Raw genomic sequence first — 23,429 nt, 5'->3', positions numbered from 1 at the left:
TGTATTGTTTAGCCTCCATGTGTTTGTACTTTTTACATATTTTTTTCCTGTAATTGATATCTAATCTCATAGCATTGTGGTCGGAAAAGTTACCTGATACGATTTCAATTTTCTTAAATTTACTAAGGCTTGATTTGTGACCCAAGATATGATGTAAGTTGGAGAATGTTCCATGAGCACTTGAGAAGAAAGTGTATTCTGTTGTTTTTGGTTGGAATGTCCTATAAATATCAATTAAGTCCATCTTGTTTAATGTATCATTTAAAGCTTGTGGTTCCTTATTTATTTTCATGTTTGATGATCTGTCCATTGGTGAAAGTGGGGTGTTGAAGTCCTCTACTATTACTGTGTTACTGTCGATTTCCCCTCTTATGGCTGTTAGCATTCGCCTTATGTATTGAGGTGCTCCTATGTTGGGTGCATAAATATTTACAATTGTTTTATCTTCTTCTTGGGTTGATCCCTTGATCATTATGTAGTGTCCTTTTTGTCTCTTGTAAAGGTCTTTATTTTAAAGTCTATTTTGTCTGATATAAGAACTGCTACTCCAGCTTTCTTTTGATTTCCATTTGCATGGAATATCTTTTTCCATACCCTCCGTTTCAGTCTGTATGTGTCCCTAGGTCTGAAGTGTGTCTCTTGTAGACAGCATATATACGGGTCTTGTTTCTGTATCCATTCAGCCAGTCTATGTCTTTTGGTGGGAGCATTTAATCCATTTACATTTAAGTAACAGCATACATACAGGTCTTGTTTCTGTATCCATTCAGCAAGTCTATGTCTTTCGGTGGGAGCATTTAATCCATTTATATTTAAGGTAGTTATCGATATGTATGTTCCTATTACCATTTTCATAATTGTTTCGGGTTTGTTATTTTAGGTCTTTTCCTTCTTTTGTGTCTCCTGCCTGGAGAAGTTCCTTTAGCATTTGTTGTAAAACTGGTTTTGTGGTGCTAAATTCTGTTAGCTTTTGCTTGTCTGTAAAGCTTTTAATTTCTCTGTCAAATCATAATTAGATCCTTGCTGGGTAGAGTAATCTTGGTTGTAGGCTTTTCCCTTTCATCACTTTAAATATGTCCTGCCACTCCCTTCTGGCTTGCAGAGTTTCTACTGAAAGATCAGCTGTTAACCTTATGGGGATTCCCTTGTATGTTATTTGTTATATTTCCCTTGCTGCTTTTAATATTTTTTCTTTGCGTTTAATTTTTGACAGTTTGATTAATATGTGTCTTGGCGTGTTTCTCGTTGGATTTATCCTGTATGGGACTCGCTGCGCTTTCTGGACTTGATTAACTATTTCCTTTCCCATATTAGGGAAGTTTCCACCATAATCTCTTCAAATACTTTCTCAGTCCCTTTCTTTTTCTCTTCTTCTTCTGGGACCCCTATAATTTGAATGTTGGTCCATTTAATGTTGTCCCAGAGGTCTCTGAGAGTGTCCTCGATTCTTTTCATTCTTTTTTCTTTATTCTGCTCTGCAGTAGTTATTTCCACTATTTTATCGTCCAGGTCACTTATCCATTCTCCTGCCTCAGTTATTCTGCTATTGATTCCTTCTAGAGAATTTTTCATTTCATTTTTTGTGTTGTTCATCATTGTTTGTTTGCTCTTTAGTTCTTCTAGGTCCTTGTTAAACGTTTCTTGTATTTTCTCCATTCTATTTCCAAGATTTTGGATCATCTTTACTATCATTACTCTGAATTCTTTTTCAGGTAGACTGCCTATTTCCTCTTCATTTGTTTGGTCTGGTGGGTTTTCACCTTGCTCCTTCATCTGCTGTGTGTTTCTCTGTCTTCTCATTTTGCTTATCTTACTGTGTTTGGGGTCTCCTTTTTGCAGGCTGCAGGTTCGTTGTTCCCGTTGTTTTTGGTGTCTGTCCCCAGTGGCTAAGCTTTGTTCAGTGGGTTGTGTAGGCTTCCTGGTGGAGGGGACTAGTGCCTGGGTTCTGGTGGATGAGGCTGGATCTTGTCTTTCTGGTGGTCAGGACTGCATCCGGTTGTGTGTTTGGGGTGTCTGTGAACTTATTATGATTTTAGGCAACCTCTCTGCTAACAGGTGGGGTTGTGTTCCTGTCTTGCTAGTTGTTTGGCATAGGGTGTCCAACACTGTAACTTGCTGGTCGTTGAGTGGAGCTGGGTCTTAGTGTTTAGATGGAGATCTGTGGGAGAGCTTCCGCCATTTGATATTTCATGGATCTGGGAGGTCTCTGGTGGACCAATGTCCTCAATTCAGCTGTCCCACCTCAGAGACACAGGCCTGACACCCGTCCAGGGCACCAAGACCCTGTCAGCCATGTGGCTCAGAAGAAAAGATAGAAAAAAAGAAAGAAAAATAAAATAAAGTTATTGAAATAAAAAAATTTTTAAGTATTAAAAATTAAAAAGTAATAAAAAAAAAGAAAACTGAAGAAAGAAAGAAGAGAGCAACCAAACCAAACAACAAATCTACCAATGATAACAAGTGCTAAAAATTATACAAAAAGAACCCAAAAAACTGGCCAGACAGAACCCTGGGCCAAATGGTAAAAGCAAAGCTATACAGGTAAAATCATGCAAAGAACCATACACATACACACTCACAAGAAGAGAAAAAGGAAAAAAAAAATATATATCTATATATAAAAAAAAGGAAGAGAGCAACCAAATCAATAAACAAATCTACCAATGATAATAAACTCGAAATACTAAACTAAGGTAAATATAAAACCAGAAACAAATTAGATGCAGACAGCAAACACCAAGTCTACAGTTACTCCCAATGTCCACCGCCTCAATTTTGGGATGATTCAGTTGTCTATTCAATTATTCCACAGATGCAGTGTACATCAAGTTGACTGTGGAGATTTAATCTGCTGCTCCTGAGGCTGCCTGGAGAAATTTCCCTTTCTCTTTTTGTTCACACAGCTCCTTGGGTTCAGCTTTGGATTTGGCCCTGCCTCTGCGTGTAGGTCGCCTGAAGGCGTCTGTTCCCCGCCCAGACAGGAAGGGGTTAAAGTAGCAGCTGATTATGGGGCTCTGGCTCCCTCAGTCCGGGGAGAGGGAGGTGTAAGGAATGCGGGGCAGCCTGCGGTGGCAGAGGCCAGCATGACATTGCAACAGCCTGAGGTGCTCTGTGTGTTCTCCCAGGGAAGTTTTCCCTGGATCACGGGACCCTGGCAGTGGCGGGCTGCACAGCCTCCCGGGAGGGGAGGTGTGGATAGTGACCTGTGCTTGCACACAGGCTTCTTGGTGGCTGCAGCAGCAGCCTTAGCGTTTCACGCCTGTCTCTGGTGTCGGCGCTGATAGCTGCGGCTCATGCCCGTCTCTGGAGCTCATTTAGGCGGTACTCTGAATCCCCTCTCCTTGTGCACCCCGAAACAATGGTCTCTTGCCTCATAGGAGGTTCCAGACCTTTTCCTGGACTTCCTCCCGGCTAGCTGTGGCGCACTAGCCCCCTTCAGGCTGTGTTCACGCAGCCAACCCAGTCCTCTCCCTGGGATGTGACCTGCGAAGCTGGACCCTCAGCTCCCAGCCCCCACCTGCCCCAGCTGGTGAGCAGACAAGCCTCTGGGGCTGGTGAGTGCTGATCGGCACCAATCCTCTGTGCGGAAATCGCTCCACTTTGCCCTCTGCACCCCTGTTGCTGCACTCTCCTCCATGGCTCCAAAGCTTCCCCTCCACCATCTCCACCAGTGAAGGGGCTTCCTAGTGTGTGGAAACTTTTCCTCCTTCACAGCTCCCTACCAGAGGTGCCGGTCCCATCCCTATTCTTTTGTCTCTGTTTTTTCTTTTTTCTTTTGCCCTACCCAGGTATGTGGGGAGTTTCTTCCCTTTTGGGAGGTCTGAGGTCTTCTGACAGCATTCAGTAAGTGTTCTGTAGGAGTTGTTCCACATGTAGATGTATTTCTGGTGTATTTGTGGGGAGGAAGGTGATCTCCACGTCTTACTCTTCCACCATCTTGATGGTCTCTCACCCTTTTAAGGATTTTTATTGAGGAATAGTTGGAGGTAAACAAAATATAACATCCTTAATGTGGAAAATTCTTTGCCACAGGTGTACCAGAGCCACTGGAGGGCCTGCAATGAAATGTTGTGCTTTCTTTAAACCTTTATCACTGTTTTTCTCAGTACTAGATATGGAAGTTGAGGGTGGGATGGGCAGAGAGAAGGTTGGGCTCAGGACAGTGTTTCCCAGACATTTTCCTTGCTCTCCTGCATCAGCACTGTCCTGTGGACTCTGCCTGCAGATGTGTGAGCTTCCAGACACTGCCTGCATGCTCCTTGCACACCCAGCAGAACCCAGACACACCCTCATCCCACGCCCTGCATCAGCCTTCTCAGCCAACCCCTTTTCCACCTTGTCCCAGGTGACCTGGCTTCTCCAACAGCTTTGGGAAGTCACCATTTCTACCTTTGCTGTTTTCCTTCCATGCAGAGTAGAAAGCAGAGGGAATAGTGGCTGTCCTAGAGCAATAGGAGGTGGGCCAGTTCTGATGGTGTGGGCTGGGTCACCCTGGAAAGGTAGGAATCCAGAGGACTGAGAAGTAGGAGTCTGCTGCTGACTGGGGATTGGGGGCAGGAAAGGGAGATGATCCAGGAGCTCGGGTGATATGCTGAGGGCCACACTCCCCTGGGCCAGTGGGGCTTAGGACAAAAAGGCAGCTCGTAGCTCCTGCTGTCCCCAGAACTGGCTGAGGCCACATGGTGTAGGATGAGGAGTATATGTCTTAAAGGTTTGAATCCTAGCTCTACCATGATCTTGGGCATGTTTCCTTTTTTTTTTTTTTTTTAAATAGCTTTAATGAGATATACTGTAGATTCAATAATCCACACATACTTAAGGTATATAATTTGATAAGTTTTGTCATATGTATATACCCATGCAATCAAGATGTTGAACAAATTCATCACCCCCAAACGTTTCTTTGGGACCTTTTGAAATCACTCCCTCTAGCTCCTTTTCCTTCCTGCTCCCCATACCCAGGTAACCACCACTGAACTCGGCTTCAGTTCCTATACATTAGTTTGCATTTCCTAGAATTTTATATAAATGGAATTATATCACACAGTCTGTACTATTTTGAGTAGCTTCTTTCACTTAGCACAATTATTTTGAGATTTACTTTGTTACATGTATCAATCGTTCATTTATTTATATTTCTAAGTAGTAATCCATTGTCTGGATGACCACAGTTTGCCTGTCTATTCATGTGCTGATGGACGTTTGTTTTATTTCCAATTTGGGTATTACAAATAAAAGTACCATACCCATTCATGTACAAATCTTTATATGGACATATATTTTCTTTTCTTTGGGGTGAATACCTAGACAAACTGGAATAGTTGGACCATACATGAATTTATAACTTTTTAAGAAACTGCCAACCTGTTCCCCAAGATGACCACACCATTTTATATTCCCACTAGCCGTACATGAGCATTCCAGTTCCTCCACATCCTCACCAACACTTAGTATGGACAGTCTTTTCAATTTTAGCCTTTTATATAATAGATATGAAGTCGTATCTCACTGTGGTTTTAATTTGCATTTCATTAATGACCAGTGATGTTTAGCATCTTTTCATGTCCTCATTTGAAATCCATACATCTTTGGTGAGGTGTCTTTTGCCCTTTTTAAAATTGTTTTTTGTCTTACAGTTAAGTTTTGAGAGTTCTTTATGTACTCTGGTTATAAGTCCTTTATCAGATATATGACTTGCAAATACTTTCTCCCAGTCTGTGGCTTATCTTTTTACTCTCTTAACAGTGTATTTTGAAAACTATGAATATTCAAGGTTAATGAAGTTCAGTTTATCTCTGTGTCTTTTATGAATCATGTTTTTAGTATCATATCTAAGAAATGTGTGCCTAACCCAAGATCAAAAATGTGTCATATTATGCTTTCTTCTTGAAGTTTTATAATTTTATATTTTACATTTAGGTATTTGATCCATTTTTAGTTAATTTGTATATATTTTTATGCATTAAAGTTTTTTTTATATGGATATACCATTTGCTGTAGAAACTATCCTATCTATACTAAATTACCTTCTCAACTTTGTCAAAAATTGTCCATATTTATGCAGGTTTATTTCTGGACTCTCTATTCTACTCCATTGATCTATTTTTTTAATCTTTACACCAATACCACACTGTCTTGATTATGGTGGCTTTATAGTAAGTCTTAAGATACTGTTAGCCATAACAGTATGAGAAAACCATAATTCAAAAACAGTCATGTACCACAATGTTCACTGCAGCACTATTTACAATAGCCAGGACATGGAAGCAACCTAAGAGTCCATCGACAGATAAATGGGTAAAGAAGATGTAGCACATATATACAATGGAATATTACTCAGCCATAAAAAGAAACGAAATTGAGTTATTTGTAGTGAGGTGGATGGACCTAGAGTCTGTCATACAGAGTGAAGTAAGTCAGAAAGAGAAAAACAAGTAAGTAAGAAAAACAAGTACAGAGTGAAGTAAGTCAGAAAGAGAAAAACAAATACATATATATGGAATCTAAAAAAACAAAATGGTTCTGATGAACCTAGGGGCAGGACAGGAAAAAAGACACAGACGTAAAGGATGGACTTGAGGACACAGGGAGGGGGAACGGTAAGGTGGGATGAAGTGAGAGAGTATCATTGACATATATACACTACCAAATGTAAAACTGATAGGTAGTGGGAAGCAGATGCATCACACAGGGAAGTCTGCTCGGTGCTTTGTGACCACCTAGAGGGGTGGCATAGGGAGGGTGGGAGGGAGATGCAAGAGGGAGGGGATATGGGTATATATGTATACATATAGCTGATTCACTTTATTATACAGCAAAAACTAACAGAACATTGTAAAGCAATTATACTCCAATAAAGATGTTAAAAAAAAAGAAAGAGGGCTTCCCTGGTGGCGCAGTGGTTGAGAGTCCGCCTGCCGATGCAGGGGACATGGGTTCGTGCCCCGGTCCGGGAAGATCCCACATGCCACGGAACGGCTGGGCCCGTGAGCCATGGCCGCTGAGCCTGTGCATCCGGAGCCTGTGCTCCGCAACGGGAGAGGACACAACAGTGAGAGGCCCGCGTACGGCAGAAAAAAAAAAAAAAAAGAAAGATACTGTTAGCCTTCCAACTTGGTGCTTAGTTTATAAAATTGTTTTTTGGCTATTCTAGCTCCTGTGCATTTGCATATAAATTTTAGAGTCAGCTTCTGAATTGATTTTGTCAAATCACTCTCTACCAAAAAAGCCTGCTGGGATTTTTCATTGGGTTTTCATTGAATCTATAGATCACTTTGGAGAGAATTAACATCTTAATATTGAGTCTTCCGACCTATGAACACAGTTTATCTCTCTATTTTTTCAGGTCTTTATTAGTTTTTCTCAGGTGTGTTTTGTAGTTTTCAGTATATGTATCTTTTGTCAGATTTATCCTTAAGTATTTAATATTTTTGATGTTATTGTAAAAGATATTTTTAAATTTCAATTTCCAGTTGTTTGTTACTGGAAATTGTATTTAGAAATTGTATTTAGAAGTTGTATTTAGAAATGCAGTTGATCTCTGTCTGTTAATCTAGTATCCTGCAACCTTGCTAAACTCAATTATTAGTTCTGGTCGCTTTTTTGTGGATTCCATTAGATTTTCTACATAGATAATCATGTAATCTGCCAATTAAGACAGTTTGACTTATTTCTTTCCAATCTGGATACCTTTTATTTCTTTTTCTTGCCTATTGAACTGGCTAGAACCTCCAGTACAATGTTGAATTGAAATGGTCAGAGTGAACATCCTTGTCTTGTTCCTGATCTTGGGAGGCATTTAGTTTTCTACCATTAAGAATGCCATTAGCTGTAGGTTTTTCCTAGACACTTTTTATCAAACTGAGGATATCACCTTCAATTTATATTTTGCTGAGCATTTTTATCAGTAGTGGATGCTGGAGTTTGTTAAATGCTTTGACTGCATCTACTGAGAGAATCATTTTTCTTTTTGGTTTGTTAATATGGTAATATCTGTTAAAATTATAATGATAGATCAATTTTTTGTTAACCAACCTTGCATTCCTCGGATTAGTCCCACTTACTCATGGTATAAAATGCTTTTAATATGTTCCTAGATACAGTTTTATAGTATGGTTCACTAATATTTTGTTTAGAAATTTTGCATCATTGTTCATGAGGGATATTGGTCTTCAACTTTTTTTCTCGTAATATCTTTGTCTGTTTTGGGTATCAGTGTAATCCTGGCCTCATAGAATTAATTGGGAAGTTGTCTCTCCTATTTAATTTTCAGGAAGAATTTGTGTAGAATTGATATTATTTCTTCCTTGAATGTGTGATAGAATTCACCGGTGCAGTTAAAGGCACTGCTTTCCCTGTGGAAAAGTTGTTAACTACAGATTCTATTTCTTTAATGGATGTAGAGCTATTCACATTATCTATTACTTCTTGAATGAGCTTTGGTACTTTGTATCTTTCAAGAAATTTGTTCATTCTTCCAAGTTGTCTAATTTACTGGTGTAATGTTTCTTTATTGCCCTTTTTATATTTGTAGAAACTGTAGTGAGGCCACCTCTTTTGTTCTTGACATTGGTGATTTGTGTCTTCTCTCTTTCTTTGCTGATCAGTCATGCTAGGGATTTATCAATTTTATTGATCTTGAAGAACCAGCTTTGGATGTCATTGGTTTTCCCTATTGGTTTTTTAATTTTTTATGTCATTGATTTCTGCTTTTATATTAATTATTTTCTTTCTGCTATTTAGTCTTTAATTTGCTCATCTTTTTCTAATTTACTAAAGTGGAAGCTGAGGTAATTGATTTGAGACCTCTTGTTTTCTGATATAGGCATTTAATGGTATAAATTCCCTCCTAAGTACTTCTTTAAAGGCATCTTACTAATTTGGATATGTTGTGTTTTCATTTTCATTCACTTAAAAACACTTTCTAATTTGCTTTTTGGTTTCTTCTTTGACCCTAAGTTATTTTGAGCTGTTGAGTTTCAAAATATTTAGGGATTTTCCAGGTATCTTTCTGGATTGACTTCTAATTTAACTCTAGTGTGTCAGAAAACATAGTATGAATGATGTGAATCCTTTAAAATTTATTTAGACTTATTTTATGTACCAGAATATGGTCTATCCTGTTAAATGTTCTGTGTGCAATTCAAAAGAATGTGTATTCTGCTGTTGTTGGGTTGAGTGTTATACAAATGTCAAGTAGAATGAATTGGTTGATAGTAGTTCAGATCTTCTATATCGTTACTGGTTTTCTGTCTGCTTATTATATCAATTATTGAGAAAGAGGTATTTGAAATCTCCAACTATAATTCTGGACTTGCCTGTTTATTCTTGCAATTCTATCAGATTTTACTTCACGTACTTGAACTTCTGTTATTAGATACATAAACACTTATATTGTTATGACCTCTTGATGAATTGTGCCCTTTATCATTATAAAATGGCTCGCTTTCCCTCTAGTAATATTTTTGTCCTAAGTCTCTTTTGTTTGATATTGATACAGCCGCCCCCAGCTTTCTTATGGCTACTGTTTGCATGGTGTAGCCTTTTCCATACTTACATTTTCAACCTATTGTTTCTGTATATTTGAAGTGCACTTCTCATAGGTAACATATAGTAGAGTCTTGCTTTTTTATCAAATCTGGCAATATCTACTTTCTAATAAGGGTATTCAGACAGCTTACATTTAATGGGATTCTTCATATGGTGTGTTCCAAAGTATTATTTTTCTGTATGTTTTCTATTCAACCCATCTGTTCTTTGTTCTCCTTTTTATTTTATTTGCTTTCTTTTGAATTTATTGAACACTGTAAATGATTCACTTTATATCCTTTGTTGGCCTTTTAGTTGTAACTCTTTATTATTTAGTGATTGCTGTAGGATTTATTGTATACATCTTTAAGTTATCACAGTCTACTTTTAAGCGATATTATACCACTTCATGTCTAGAATAAGAACCTTACAATAGAGTACTTTCATTTCTCCACTCCTAACCTTTGTGTTATTGTTGTCAAACATTTTAATTTTGCATATGTTATAGCCCACATGTTACATTGTTGTTATTTTTGCTTTAACAGTCAATTAGCTTTTAAGGAGATTTAAATAAGAGGAGGATAGCATGTATTTATTCACATAGTTGTCATTTCCAAAGCTCTTCATTCTTTTGTGTATATCCTTTGTGATGAATCCTTTCAGCTTTTTTAAGTCTGAAAAAGTCTTTATTTCCCTTTTATCTGAGAATGATATTCTGGTTGGGTGTACAACTCTAGGTTGGCAGTTTTCAGTACTTTAAAAATGTTGCTCCATTGTCTTCTCACTTGTATTATTTCCAAGAAATCTGCCATCATCTTATCTTTGTTCCTTTACATGTAGCATAATTTTTTTCCTCTGGTTATTTTCAAGATTTTTTCCATCACCACTAGTTTTAACCCATTTGATTATTATATGCTTTAGTGTAGTTTTCTTCATGTTTCTTGTGCCAGGGGATCATTGAGCTTCTTGGATCTGTGGGTTTATAGTTTTCATTAAATTTGGGAAAGTATTGACCACTGTTTCTTTAAATATTTTATCTGCACCACCCTCTGTGTCTTTCCCTTCAGGGACTTCAATTGCACACATATTAAGACACTTGAAGTAGTCCTATAGCTCTTTTTTTTAATCGGTTTCTGGTTGTTCGTTTTAAAATTTTATGTCTGTACTTCATCTTGGATCGTTTTTATTGCTATATTGTCAAATTCACCAATCTTTCTTTTTGCAATGTCTAATATGCTGTTAATCCCAACCAGTGTATTTTTCATCTCATACAATGTAGTTTTTATCTCTAAAGATTGAATTTGTATCTTTTTAATACATTCCATGTCCCTATTTAACGTTTTTCATGTTTGAAATACCATCATAACTGTTTTAATGTCCTTCTCTGTTGATTCTAATATCTATGTCAGTTCTGGGTTGGTTTCAATGATCTCTTCATTCTAGGTCTCATTTTCTTGCTTCTTTTTGATTGGTTATTTTTGATTGGGTGCTGGACATTTCTTTACTTTTTTTAATGTTTTTAATCTTTGTTTGGGGATGCAGTTGTTTAGAAACAGTTTGATCCTTTATGGCCTTACTTTTAAGATTTGTTAAGGTGGAACCCAGTCACTTCTCAGTCTAGGGCTAAGTGTTCCTGACTACTGAAGCCAGACCCTTGCGGGTACCCTACCCAGTGCCCTGTGAATCTTGAGGTTTTCTAGTCTGGCTGTTGGGAACAAGCACTATTCCTGGCCTTGTGTGAGTCCTGTGCACTATTACTTCTAATCTTTTCCAGTGGTTAGTTCCCCAGCCATGGGTAGTTTCATCACTCTGTGCTGATCAGTACTAGGTTGAATACTTGAGAAGACCTACTACAGATCTCCAGAGTTCTCTCCTCTCCAGCACTCTGTCCTGGAAATGTTGCTACCTTGGCCTCCCTGGACTCTCAGCTCTAGCTCCTCCGTTCAGAGAGTCTGCCAGGCTTCACCTGAGTTCCCTCTCTCTGAGCCATGGCCCGAAAACTCTGTCAGTGCAGTAAGCTGGGAAACGGCTAGTGCTCACCTCCCTGACTTCCCACCTCTCCAGGATCACTGTCTTTTGCTGTTTGATGTCTAGTGTCTTGCAAACGGTTGTTTTACACATTTTGTTCAGTTTTTGGTTGTTTCCGGTAAGCGGAAAGATCTGGTCCCTGTTACTTCCTCTAGGCCAGAAGTGGAAGTTCTTATGAGCAAGTTTGTGATTTTCCCAGGGGAACTGAATGAGACTGATGTTTGTGCAGCACCTGGCACTTGGCAGGCACTCAGCAAATACCTGGGCCTTCCCTGACTCTGCACCTGGTTGTTCATTCTTCCTGGTTTTACTTTGGGTTATCAACCTGATTCCTGGCTGAGCTTTAGGTCACGGTCTCTATGACGGTCAATCAAAGCGGATAATCACTTATGGGCTATTTATGTTTTAATATCGTCCGTTTCAGAATCCTGCTACACAAAGAAGATGAAGGTAAATGTAGACATTTACCTTCTCTGTGAAATTTCATCTAATTCAGCCTACATGAATTATTCATTTATTTATAGTAGGAATATCAGTAGGTTTTAGAAGATCAGGGATGTGTGGTGGACAGAATTTAAGAGGACCATGCTATTTGTTACCCCTGCATAACTTTGCAGGGGTTTCCTACTAGGCCATGAACTTCAACCTTTTATTTCCTCTTTTGTCCCATCAGATTTCCCAAGGAGCTATACCAAGGACAGATGAGTGTTTGCCAGAACTTAACCACTTCTTTCTTCTCTTGCCTTCTCTCCTGTGACAGTGTCTGGAGGCCGCAGCCGCCTGCACCTCATTGATCTTGGCAGCTGTGTGAAGGCTCTTAGCAAAAATCGGGAAGGAGGCTCAGGACTGTGCCTCTCACTGTCTGCTCTGGGCAATGTCATCCTGGCTCTCGTCAATGGCAGCAAACACATCCCATACAAGTAAGTGACTCTTCTACTCAAAGAACGGGATGAGGAAAGCATGGTGTGAGGGCCATGTGTGGGATTCTCTGTCCAGTGTCATCTGGGGAGAGTTGTACTGCAGAGGTACAGTATGGACCACGTTGTTAGTTCAGTGCCAGAAACCAGACTTCACTAACAATTGTGTAATGCATGATCTTCCAAATTCAGAAGCTACAGAAATATTTAAATTTACCCCAACGCTAACATTAGGCTGCTCAAGTCAGAAATAAGAAGAAGTTATCTCAGTTGAGGTCTCCAATCACAATTGCCATTGGTAGATTATTGTCACCATTGTACAGATGCTTTATAGCGATGAGAGCAAGGGGCATAAGATTGAATTACCCTTCCCTTAGGAATAGGGCTGCCATATTTAACCAATAAAAATATGGGATACACAGTTACATTTGAATTTCAGATAAACCACAAGTATTTTTTAGTATAAGCATCCCCCCAGTATTGCATCAGCTATGTGGGCATCCTGTATTTCATCTGGTAGTCCTATTTAGGAGAACTTAAAAGCTTGGGGAATTACCACCCACCATCCTATGCCGATGTTTATTTCACTTCCAAGATCCTTTTCCTCTTTCTGTTGCTGCTCCACGAAGATGAAATTGGAACTTCTCCTATGTCTGGAATAGCCAGAGACTTGCCATATCATCTGTGCTCATGAATGGCCCAGCCCTGGAGCCACCCCTCACCACCATCACCCCAACTCATCTTCGTCATTGGACAATGTGATGATGGGATGATGGGTACTCTCCTGTTTTTTCAGGCCCTGCCAATGTCCAGCTGCACCTTCCACTAGCTGAACCTTCCTTCACATCTCATAAACTGAGGGTTATAGCTGTATATCTTATCTATATCACAAGGATAAAAGGCTCAGAGTGATATGTGTATGAAGGTTTTTTGTGAAATGTGTAACACTCTAGTCAATAACCAATAATGATAATGTGGTTGAGCCGATCCTCGCCTATTTAAATGGAAATAACACCTACCTTACCGAGTTGCCTTGAGGATTAAGCAAATATACAGTACATAGAATCATTTTTGTTTAATCTGTAGGAGCCTACAAAATATAAATTACTGTTGTGTAGGACGGAAAAGGCAAGTCGGGCAGTTTGTTCTACAATAGCTGAGGTTCAGGACAAGTCCTTGAGTTCTCCTTCCCCTCTGCCCTAAGCTGATGCCAACACTGTGCCTTTATTCTCCACCAGGAAGCCCATTACTAGACTACTTTAGGAGCTTAAATAGAGATTATAATCTTGTCTGTCTCAATTCTTGAAATTTGGAATCCTGGGATAAACCCAGAAATGGCTTTTCTACCCCTTGTGAGGATTCTTGTCTCTGAGAAAAAATTCAAGTAGAAGGTTTATATAGTTTCATTCAGTATCATTTCTGCCGTTGAATAAAGTCAACTTGTGATTACAAGGAGAGAGAGAAAGAGAGGAAGGAAGGATGGAAGGAAGGAAGGGAGGGAGGGAGGGAAAGCAGGAGGGAGGAAAAGAAAGAAAGAGGAAAGAAAGAAAGAAAGAAAAAGAAAGGAAGAAAGAAAGGAAGGAAGGGAGGAAGGAAGGAAGGAAGGAAGGAAGGAAGGAAGGAAGGAAGAAAGAAGAAAGAAAAGAAAGAAAGGAAAGGAAAGAGAGAAGGGGGGGGGAAAGGTCTGCAGAGGTACTGTCAAGGTTAGAGATCTTAGAAAGGAAAGAGTTATCAGGCCTCATTGGTTTCCCTGTCCATAAAAAGGGAAGCATGTCTATTAATGTAATAACTTAATAGATCATGGCATAGACAGAGTTCAAAATACCACCTTATAAGGTCACTGATTATGTATTTTACTTACATTATTTCTGTAAAGTGACATACTTTTATGATTTCGATAGTTGAATTGATGGTAGGAGGGATGGATGAATGCAAGCATATGAAATTACTTTTACTTTAGGTAAAGTAACTTCCTTTCGGTTCCAGTTGGGTTTTATTATAAACCTAAAGGGAAACATTAAGAATTGCTTTTATTAGTAGTTCAAGGTCTCTTGTTAAATTAAACATATCTAACATCAGCTAGCCACAACGACCAGCTACCTGCCCACTTGGGAGGGCTGACAAAGTGTGAAAACTCCACTCACCATTCTCTGCAGACATCTGTCTGCTTCAGTTCCCTTCCTTCCCTTCTGGCTCCGAGGGAGTGGTGATTAAAGCGTTTCTATGTCTGAAGTTGGCACAGGCGTAACATAAATGTGGTGTCTATGTAAGACACAGGCATACAGTTGTCCCCCACCATCAGGATCCTCCTAGGGATCTTGCAGAGTTGCCCACTGCTTGATGCCAGGAAACATGGTGGCCTGGCCATGCGGCCAGCTCTGTCCTCCCCAAGACATTTGTTGACAGTGCACTTGTACAGCCAGTTCTATCAGCCCTCCGTCCTTAATGCCCATCATTGTGTGTAAGCTTTCAAAGACGCTTGCTGTAATATTGTTTCAGATTCTCAGCCACAGCATATATTCAATATTTGGTTCTGCAACTACATTTGCAAAGTGATTAATCAACTAGAAACTATCTTCTTTGGAGGCACAGGAAGATAAGGCAAAGATTAACTCAGATCACCCAGCCAGCTGGTGGCAGGATCAAACCGCATCACTTTTTACAGCCTCAGAGACCTTGGCAGTTCGTTGCCAATCCACTCCCCCCAACCTCATCAAGCTCTGTAATATATTAGCTGCCTTTGCTCTGCACAGCATGAGGTCTTCAGCACAGCAGGATGGCCCAGATTTCTTTTATCAGTTCGGTCGGCGCTCCAAAGCCACATCACATGGCATTTGTTAGCGTACTAAACACCTTTCCCATGTTAAACCTTGTCTTTGCAGTAGGTTCCTAAGACAGGGAAGCTTTTCTGCCCTTGCAGTTTCCTCTTATTCCTGTTCACTTACAGGAAAAAACGGAAAACCAAACTCCGTTCGCTACCTTCCCCCACTCTTCCAAAACACAAAAACCCACTCACGTTTGTCACCCTGGACACTTCTGTGCTTGGAACCTGCATCATTTGTGTTTGCTTCTGGGAAATTAACTGGAATGTGCACAGAGGGGATGTAGCCTGTCCTCGTTTCTCTTCATCATCGTTCCAGACTCTGTCATGTGAGCAAGCCTGAAAGCGAGTTTGTATTCATTACCCATCACAGGTGCTCCCACGGGCACTCTTAGGTGTGCTCTCAGTGGTTTTGACTTTGCAAATGATATTGCCTTTAGATATGACACATGCAAGTGCAGAACAGGTTCCCAGCCTCAGCCACGACATAGCACAGGCTCACCGACCAATCCAAGTGCTATAAATCAATCCCAAATGGTGACACCATTCAGAAAAGCATTCAGGGACAGCAGGGAGACCACCAAGGGCTCCAGCCTCCTAGTCAGTTCTGCACGGACAGGCTGCACAAAACTCCCTAACTTTGGGGAACCTCTTGTCTAGGGGAAGCTGTCATAGTCCTAAGCATGTTGACAGTGCATTTGCCAATTTCCTTCCGTCGCTCAGCCATTTGCTATTCCTCGACACTTCTTGGGCACTAAGGTTGTAGGAGCCTTCCCTTCGATAGATGAGAAAAATTAGGCAGAGACGTCGAAATGAATTCCCATGCCAAAAACAAGCGTTGCAGGCACACACCACTAGAACTGGTGCCCAGAAGGGCCACCACAGGAATCTGGCAGTGTGCCCTTAGCTTTGGCTAAAGTGCTGTTAGATCCCAGCTGATCTGCAGGACTACAGTCTTTCCAGAGACTTGGAAATTCTAACGACCCCCAAGTTCTCTCGGAATAGAATTTTTCGTCCCTTTTAGATGTCTGGTAAGGCGAAGCATACCCTTCACACTTCCTTTAAGCCTGAAACATTTTTCCTTCATTTGTAACTGTTATTCCATTTGGATAAATAATGACTTTAATAGGTCAAACGGTCTATCTGATTATTTGCCAACAAGATGCTGTCCTCTGTTTCTAAACAACAGATATGTTATCATGTCCCGGCTTCCGTTGAACAAGAGGTCATGGAACGTCATTCTGTGACCCCCTCGGGTTGTGTCTGTCTGAGATGCTGTCCCCAAGTGGCTTGCAGCATGGTTCTGCATGAACAATCCCATGATCGAATTGGTGCTCGATGCCTCTCTTTTAGGGTTTTGGTCTGTGTGGTTCAGACCAAGACGAAATCCTTGTGTTTTGGAATCTGTCACTGACATACTCTGGGGCTCAGGCCGCTGACTTCCTCACGCCCTTGTTCTCTCTGGAGAAGCAGGTGGAACCTGAGGCAGTTTGCTGTCACGAGCTTCAGTCTGCAGGCCAACACCACTGCAGGGGCCACTTTAGAAGCGGTTGTTCTACAAAAGTGATAAGGATGCCTGTCCTCAGGATCTGGAACGGAGGCACTTTTCCTCCTAAGGCCCTAGTGAGGAGTCAGGCACTAAGGTCACGTTTAAGAGAAAAGCAGCATCAGAGCACAGCATTTCATTCAAACCAGCAAGCATCACTAGAGACTCAAATTCAAGTCGGTGACTTATGGAGAAATGACAGTTTGTAAATAGAGGCGACTTTTTCAAAATGTTAACACCTCTTCTTATCCATGCTGGAAGCTGCAGGCCTAAGATGTCATAAGGCCTTCACAGGACTTGCATCTCTGAAGAATGTGGACGTTCCCATGCCTTGCTTTGAGAAATATTTCCCCCCAGTAGCCATTTAGATACCGGGTTTGTCTCTGCTTTCTCAGAACTGGAAACCCACTCAGTGTCTGGGAAGCTAGAGAAAGGAGCTCATGACCGATATGAGCTACAATACTCAGTTCCCCTGACTCACACAGGAGACAAAAGGTTTGTCCCTCGTGACTCAAATGCATATTATTTACAAAATGAAATTAAATAGGTATTTTCCAGGAAAAATGCAAAGGACTATCAATTCTGCAGATTTATTTAAGATAGCATGTAACGGAGAGCAGCTCTGTGTAAGAACCTTCGTGTGTGTGTGTGTGATATGAGACACATACATATGCATGTTTAGCAACCTGTAAATGTACATTAATGCTGTATTATCTCCTCCTGATTTACAGGGAGAACATCAATTTAGAACTATTTGCACAAACTCCAGATACCAGTTTATAGCATTCCCTATTTAGAAATAAAATAACCAAAGTCTCAGGTTGCCAAGCAACGGCAGCAATGATAATTCTTAGTGTTGCTGCTTCAGAAATATACATTTTTATGCATTTTAATGACTGTTAGGATGCAGAGAAAGTAAGTTCAGAAAATCACCAGCACATACGTCTCTTTTGTATGAGATTTTAGCATCTCTTTCCTTTCATGCTTCCCTCCTACCTCTGTTTGCTTCCCTGGCCAGTGGTATCTTCACATATAATTACGAAAATTTTCAGAGATTGATATTATTTTCTTAAGAGTTGAGGCATCAACTACCAGTAAATGAACTCTGCCAGGTTTACCACAGAAGCATGCAGGTCACTCAGGGAGAAATGAGGCTGTCTGGGGATCGGCTGGGAACACAAGCCCTGGGTTCAAGCATCGGTCCTTCCACCACTGGTTTGACACATACACTGTATGCATCGTCCTTTTTGTTCCCAGGAGGACCCCTTTGTGCCCCCTCACAGAGCAGATTGTTAGGCCCCCAACTCAGTCATGATCCCTGGCAGCAAAGCCGTGGCATATATTTTTCTTTGTCTACCACGGCTAGTCCCTCTTGGATAATGAGCTTATGGTTTTAGGACTGAGCAGAAATCAGGAGGTTTCTTCATTTCCCTTTTGGCTTTTCAAGAGGTTTTCTTCCTTTATGTTCAATTTCTGAGAGTCCTAATCAGACTCTCTTCTCTCCAGATTCCGAACCAGTTGGCAAATAGATACAAGAGTATGGTTGGGAATTAAAATTCTCCATCTGCTGAATCCTAGCAGAGTGGAAGGAGGTCTCCTCCTATCCCCCCACAAGCATAGACCCCAGGACTCAGGAATGGGCAGAATTGGATCAGCAGAGCAATCCCTTACCCATAGAGCCACATGGCTCAAGAGGAGGGGTGTGTGTGACCTACAGGGGGACAGAGAGACAGACAGCATTGGGCTGTACGTGCCCATGGCCATGTTTACCAGTGCCACCAGTCAGACCTTTTTCCTCCTGTGAGAAGAAGTAAATAAAAGGGCAGAGGGCTTCCCTGGTGGCGCAGTGGTTGAGAGTCCACCTGCCAATGCAGGGGACACGGGTTCATGGCCTGGTCCGGGAGGATCCCACATGCTGCGAAGCAACTAGGCCCGCGAGCCACAACTACTGAGCCTGCGTGCCTGGAGCCTGTGCTCCGCAACGGGAGAGGCCGCGATAGTGAGAGGCCCGCGCACCACGATGAAGAGTGGCCCCCGTTCGCTGCAACTAGAGAAAGCCCTCGCGCGGAAATGAAGACCCAACACGGCCAAAAATGAATATAAAATTTTAAAAATATGGGGGGGTGCAGAAAGAAGGATGGGAACTTTGTTCTTCTTTTTTCCAAGGGGTTAGAGATTCCTGATTTATGGACTTGCTGGGGCATAGGGAGAAGGAAAAACTCGTTTCCGTTACTTGTTTTCTGGGTTTCCAGCTCGGATCCAGGTGGTTGGCGTGTGCATACGTGAGCTCTGGGTGAGGGCTCTTCCACGGTGTGAGCGTGGTGACAACAGCTCGTGTCATCGTTTCCTTACTGTGCATCCGGAGCTGCTCTAAATGCTTCCTGGGTGTTTAATTCTGCCGAGAGCCTCATGGCATAGATACTGCTTTGGTCGTACTCGTACTACAGATGGAGAAATTGCAACAAGAGGAGGAAGTGACTTGTCCGTGTCTACGTGGCTGGTAGGCAACAGGGCTACTCCACTGTCTCCTGGTATATCACCACTTCCTAGCACAGTGTCTGGAATGCTGTGGTGCTTAATCAATATCTGTTGAAATAACAAATGAGGCCAGACAATGGATCTAATGTATCTGCAAAGCTTAAATATGTGCAGTAGGTTTTAAGTGAAAGCGTGAGTCCCAGGCGTGGGACCACCTGTGGCCAGCTGTCCATTCAGGGTCATCTCCTGGCCTCACCTTTTCTGTGACGGTGAAGCTGGACTGACTGCCAGGTACTTGTGACAGTGAGGAAAGTGAAATACGGAAGATGAGGACGGGAAAGAACTCTCCCTTCCAGAACCTAAGCCACTCGGCAGGGCTGAATCAGAGGAACCTAACAGTCCCAATCCCATATTCTGGGCACCTCCAGCAGACAATCTCAGCAAATCTCAGCTATTTCACCAGTCTTCTTCTCTCTCTTAATTTCTGTCATCTTTCTCATGTAAGAGCCTGAAAGTTCATGTAGCCATTTCATGTACCCCACTAATGGGCAAAGCTACAGGATGCTCTGATGCTCTCTTAGGATACAAGACCCCCAGACAGCCCTCCTGCCTGGCCTCCAGCACAAGAAGTGTGACCATCTCCCACGCTGGAGCCTGCACATGGGCACAGCCTCCCGCTAAGACAGTTTCCAGCCCACTTCCCCCCTGGTGGCAGCTTCTGTAGGTGCGTTGAAGCATTCCTGAGTGAACAGATTCCTGTCAGAATAGGAGAGGTTATCACCCAGTCTGGGTCTTGAAGTTCTGCTGAGCAGGAAAGGTAAGGAAGGGAGAGTCAAGAGGTGAGGATGACAGCAAGGGTGTCAGGGCATGAGATAATGAGCTTCCTCCAACACCTGTCTAATGATAGAAGCTTTGGGCATTTCCACAATCGGCAGATGAGATAGTCAATCTATCAACTGGAATTTGTGAAGTTTCTTCAGGCTGGGCTCCCAGAGAAGTATGTGAAGTCAAAAATCTGTGGTTTCCGAAAGAGATGAATTGTGACACGGGCCCGGGAGGTGACACTGAGCTGACACCAGGGAGGCATGGGTCCTCGTGCCAGGGCCACTGCCCACCTCCGAACGCTCACTCTTCCTGCACTTTTCATTCTCCACCAGCTAAATCAGAATAACCATCTTCTTTACCTCAGAAACGTGGTAGGTACCATTGAGACAATGTCTGCGATAGCCCTTTAAAGAAACAGGCTTCAAAGGCAAAAATATGACTGTTTTAAAATATTTCAAAACATTATAACCCAGACTGATCTGGCACTATCCTATCTTCTTATCTTGATTTTAAACATATGTGTTGCTTTTGGCCAAATGGATTATAATTACCTTTTGTTGAAACAGAAGCTTCATGCATTTTTCAACGAGTTTGTGTGCCTAATGTACAGGGTCACTGCCAGATACAGACATCTAATTTAAGAGAACGTAACCCTAAGTACTCTGCACAAGGAGAGAAGTAACAGGTTCCTTAGGAAGTGAAGGACTCCACCCGCCACCTCCCTCAGTGAGGCCGTCAGACCTGAGAGTGGGTGGAGGTTGTGGGTGAGCAGAGGGTGCTCTACCCCCAGTTGCATCTGTCTGGCCCACTGACCGCTGCCATTCAAATGTTTAAAGATACAAATGTTTCATATAACATGGCCTTTGAATACAAGCCACGCCTTTCTGGTGCTCAGCCAGAGACAGTGACGTGTTCCAACCCTGACCGTGTTAGATTTCCTGAGAGAAGCGTTTTGCTTCCAAAGAGATTTTTAAGGCTGACCTTGATGATACAAATTTTACCTTACACTTTAGATCCCAAGTGATACATAAAGTTTATTATTCATGAAGCACAGTGCTATTCTGATCAGCAAGGTGAATTTTGGCCCAAAGGAGCCAGCTGAGTGAGGAGTTTACGCACCTAATTTTGTTACAAGTCTGATGGAGGCTACCAAACATATACAGGAGATACTCTGAGAAATACGTAGTAGAATATCTGTAAGTTCTTTGATCCATTTAGTCATTCATTATCTATTAATTAAAAAATACTTATTGGACCCCTACAATACACAAGACACTGGAAATATAACGGAGAAACATAGATGATCTCCACTCCTGGACAATTTACAGTGTAGGAGAGATAGAGACATAAACAGCCAGGTCCCACACCTGGTAATATGCAACACCGGTGTTTAACCCGCACCGTGGAAAGGGGAACCCAAGCAAGGCTGAGGGAATCAGAAATACTGTAGTAAAGGCTGTCTGGGGGGACTTCCCTGGCTGGCCAGTGGTTAAGACTTTGCCTTCTGATGCGGGGGGTGCAGGTTCGATCCCTGGTTGGGGAGCTAAGATCCCCCATGCCTTGTGGCCAAAAAAACAAAAACATAAAACAGAAGCAATATTGTAACAAATTCAATAAAGACTTTAAAAATGGTCCATATCAAAAAAAAAAAAAATCTTAAAAAAAAAAGGCTGTCTGGGCAGAGGTGGTGGTCCTGAAGCTCTCCTCACTGACTCCCACTCTTTCTCCATTCTCACTCCTCTGTTTGCCAAAGTTTCCCACCGTCCATCCTTAAATGCTTGAGCCATTTCACAGCTGTTCTGTCGTTCCCTAGAATGATGTAGACATTGCCTGATACAAATCATGATAAACTGCTGGGCCAAATGCAAGACTCCGAATCTATAGCTAATTGTTACCTTTAATGATAACTAATCATCATATCACAAGTCATGTTGCTACCAGGGGAAGACAGCCAAAGTGGGAGGGCTTTAATTTAGTTCGGGGCCAATGCACGTAGAGCCCAAGATGCCTTCGGGTACGCACAGGGCTCCACGATTAGTCAAGCACAGCTTGATTTAGGCACAATTAGACTTTAGAAGGGAGAGAGCATACAAATGAGTTGGGGCTTAATTCATTTAAAAACTTTCTTGAACATTAATAGAGCTTCAATCAGAGTATCCAACCATAAATTCTCACCTGTTTCACAACTGGTTCAGGCTTCATTGAGCATTAATAGATTTTTTTTCGCCCATGCAAATGAGGCGATAATTCATTTCATGTGTAATTGAACAATTTCCAAATAGTTATATTCATGGAGCAGTTAAGTTGTACCAAACTGTCTAATGTACCTAGCAATTTTTTTAAGTAAAATAGAGCTGAATTTTATTTTTGATATAATAAAGAGAGAACTGAAGAAATAGAGATGGTTATGGTACATTTGTTACTGCTTTGAAGAGTAGTAGACTTTACGATATTCCTTCGGGGCAATGGCCACAATTGCTACTTATTTTTGTTTTTCCTGACCATTCTTTCTTATCCTACTCCCTACCAGCAAAATCAGTAAAAATGTTGGGGGTTTCTAGGTTTGGATGAAAGGAAGTAGTGTCAGGGCCCACAGTTTATAAGCATGCGTTTCCTAGTTCTGTGCCGCAACATGCCAATTTTGCTGAGGGTTAAATACATCTGTCCTAAAAGTACTGTGTGAGCTCTTCCCTTCAGACCACTTACTTTATGTCTCCCATGAACCTTGCATCCCCGAGCATGAAATCCTATGCTGAGGACTAGCTGCAATTGTTGTTTGTAGTGAGAGGATTCGTATGTAGTTTCCTGAACAAAGTCCAGGGAAGGCCCTAGGGCACATGACATACCCACTCTTTCCTTCTGAGGATTCTTCGTGGTGAAGGCAAAGAAGGCTTTAGTTTCATCTACCCTCCACACAGCTGCCAGAATGTGTCTTTAAAATGTAGTTCTGATGTCACCCCCTTCTTTAAATCCATCAGTGGCTCCTTGTCAGCTACACGTTCAAACCCTTTTATGGCCTAAGAGGCTGTTTATAATTTGGGCCATGCCCACCTTTCTGGTCACAGAAACTATGTACAGTCTCCTGAAGCCCCCATGCCCTCTCACACTCCCATGCTTTGTCGATGCTACTTCTTCTGCTTACAGTGGCCTTGTCCATCCATTCATTCATTCATTCAATGAATAGTTACCAAGAACATGCTATGTTTCAGGACTGGCCTGGATCTCCCTCTCTACTTAGTGAGTTTCTGCTTATTTCTCTTACATGTTTTAATTGTGAACTGTGTCA

The 23,429-nt window shown here is 41.6% G+C and overlaps 1 protein-coding gene across 1 annotated transcript in view; it reads left to right on the top strand.

Annotated features, from left to right (window-relative positions):
• KIF26B (kinesin family member 26B) overlaps nucleotides 1-23,429 on the top strand; it is a 506,655-nt gene that overhangs the window by 426,246 nt on the left and 56,980 nt on the right. The window contains exon 10 of the mRNA XM_019920589.3: nucleotides 12,317-12,476. Within this exon, the coding sequence (XP_019776148.1) occupies nucleotides 12,317-12,476 (160 nt within the window). The remainder of the gene's footprint in view (nucleotides 1-12,316; nucleotides 12,477-23,429) is intronic.

Source organism: Tursiops truncatus, chromosome 1 (assembly GCF_011762595.2).
Source record: "Tursiops truncatus isolate mTurTru1 chromosome 1, mTurTru1.mat.Y, whole genome shotgun sequence".
NCBI classification, from domain to species: domain Eukaryota; kingdom Metazoa; phylum Chordata; class Mammalia; order Artiodactyla; family Delphinidae; genus Tursiops; species Tursiops truncatus.
The sequence above is the reverse complement of the archived record's forward strand: the minus strand, read 5'-3'. Positions and strand labels throughout refer to the sequence as shown.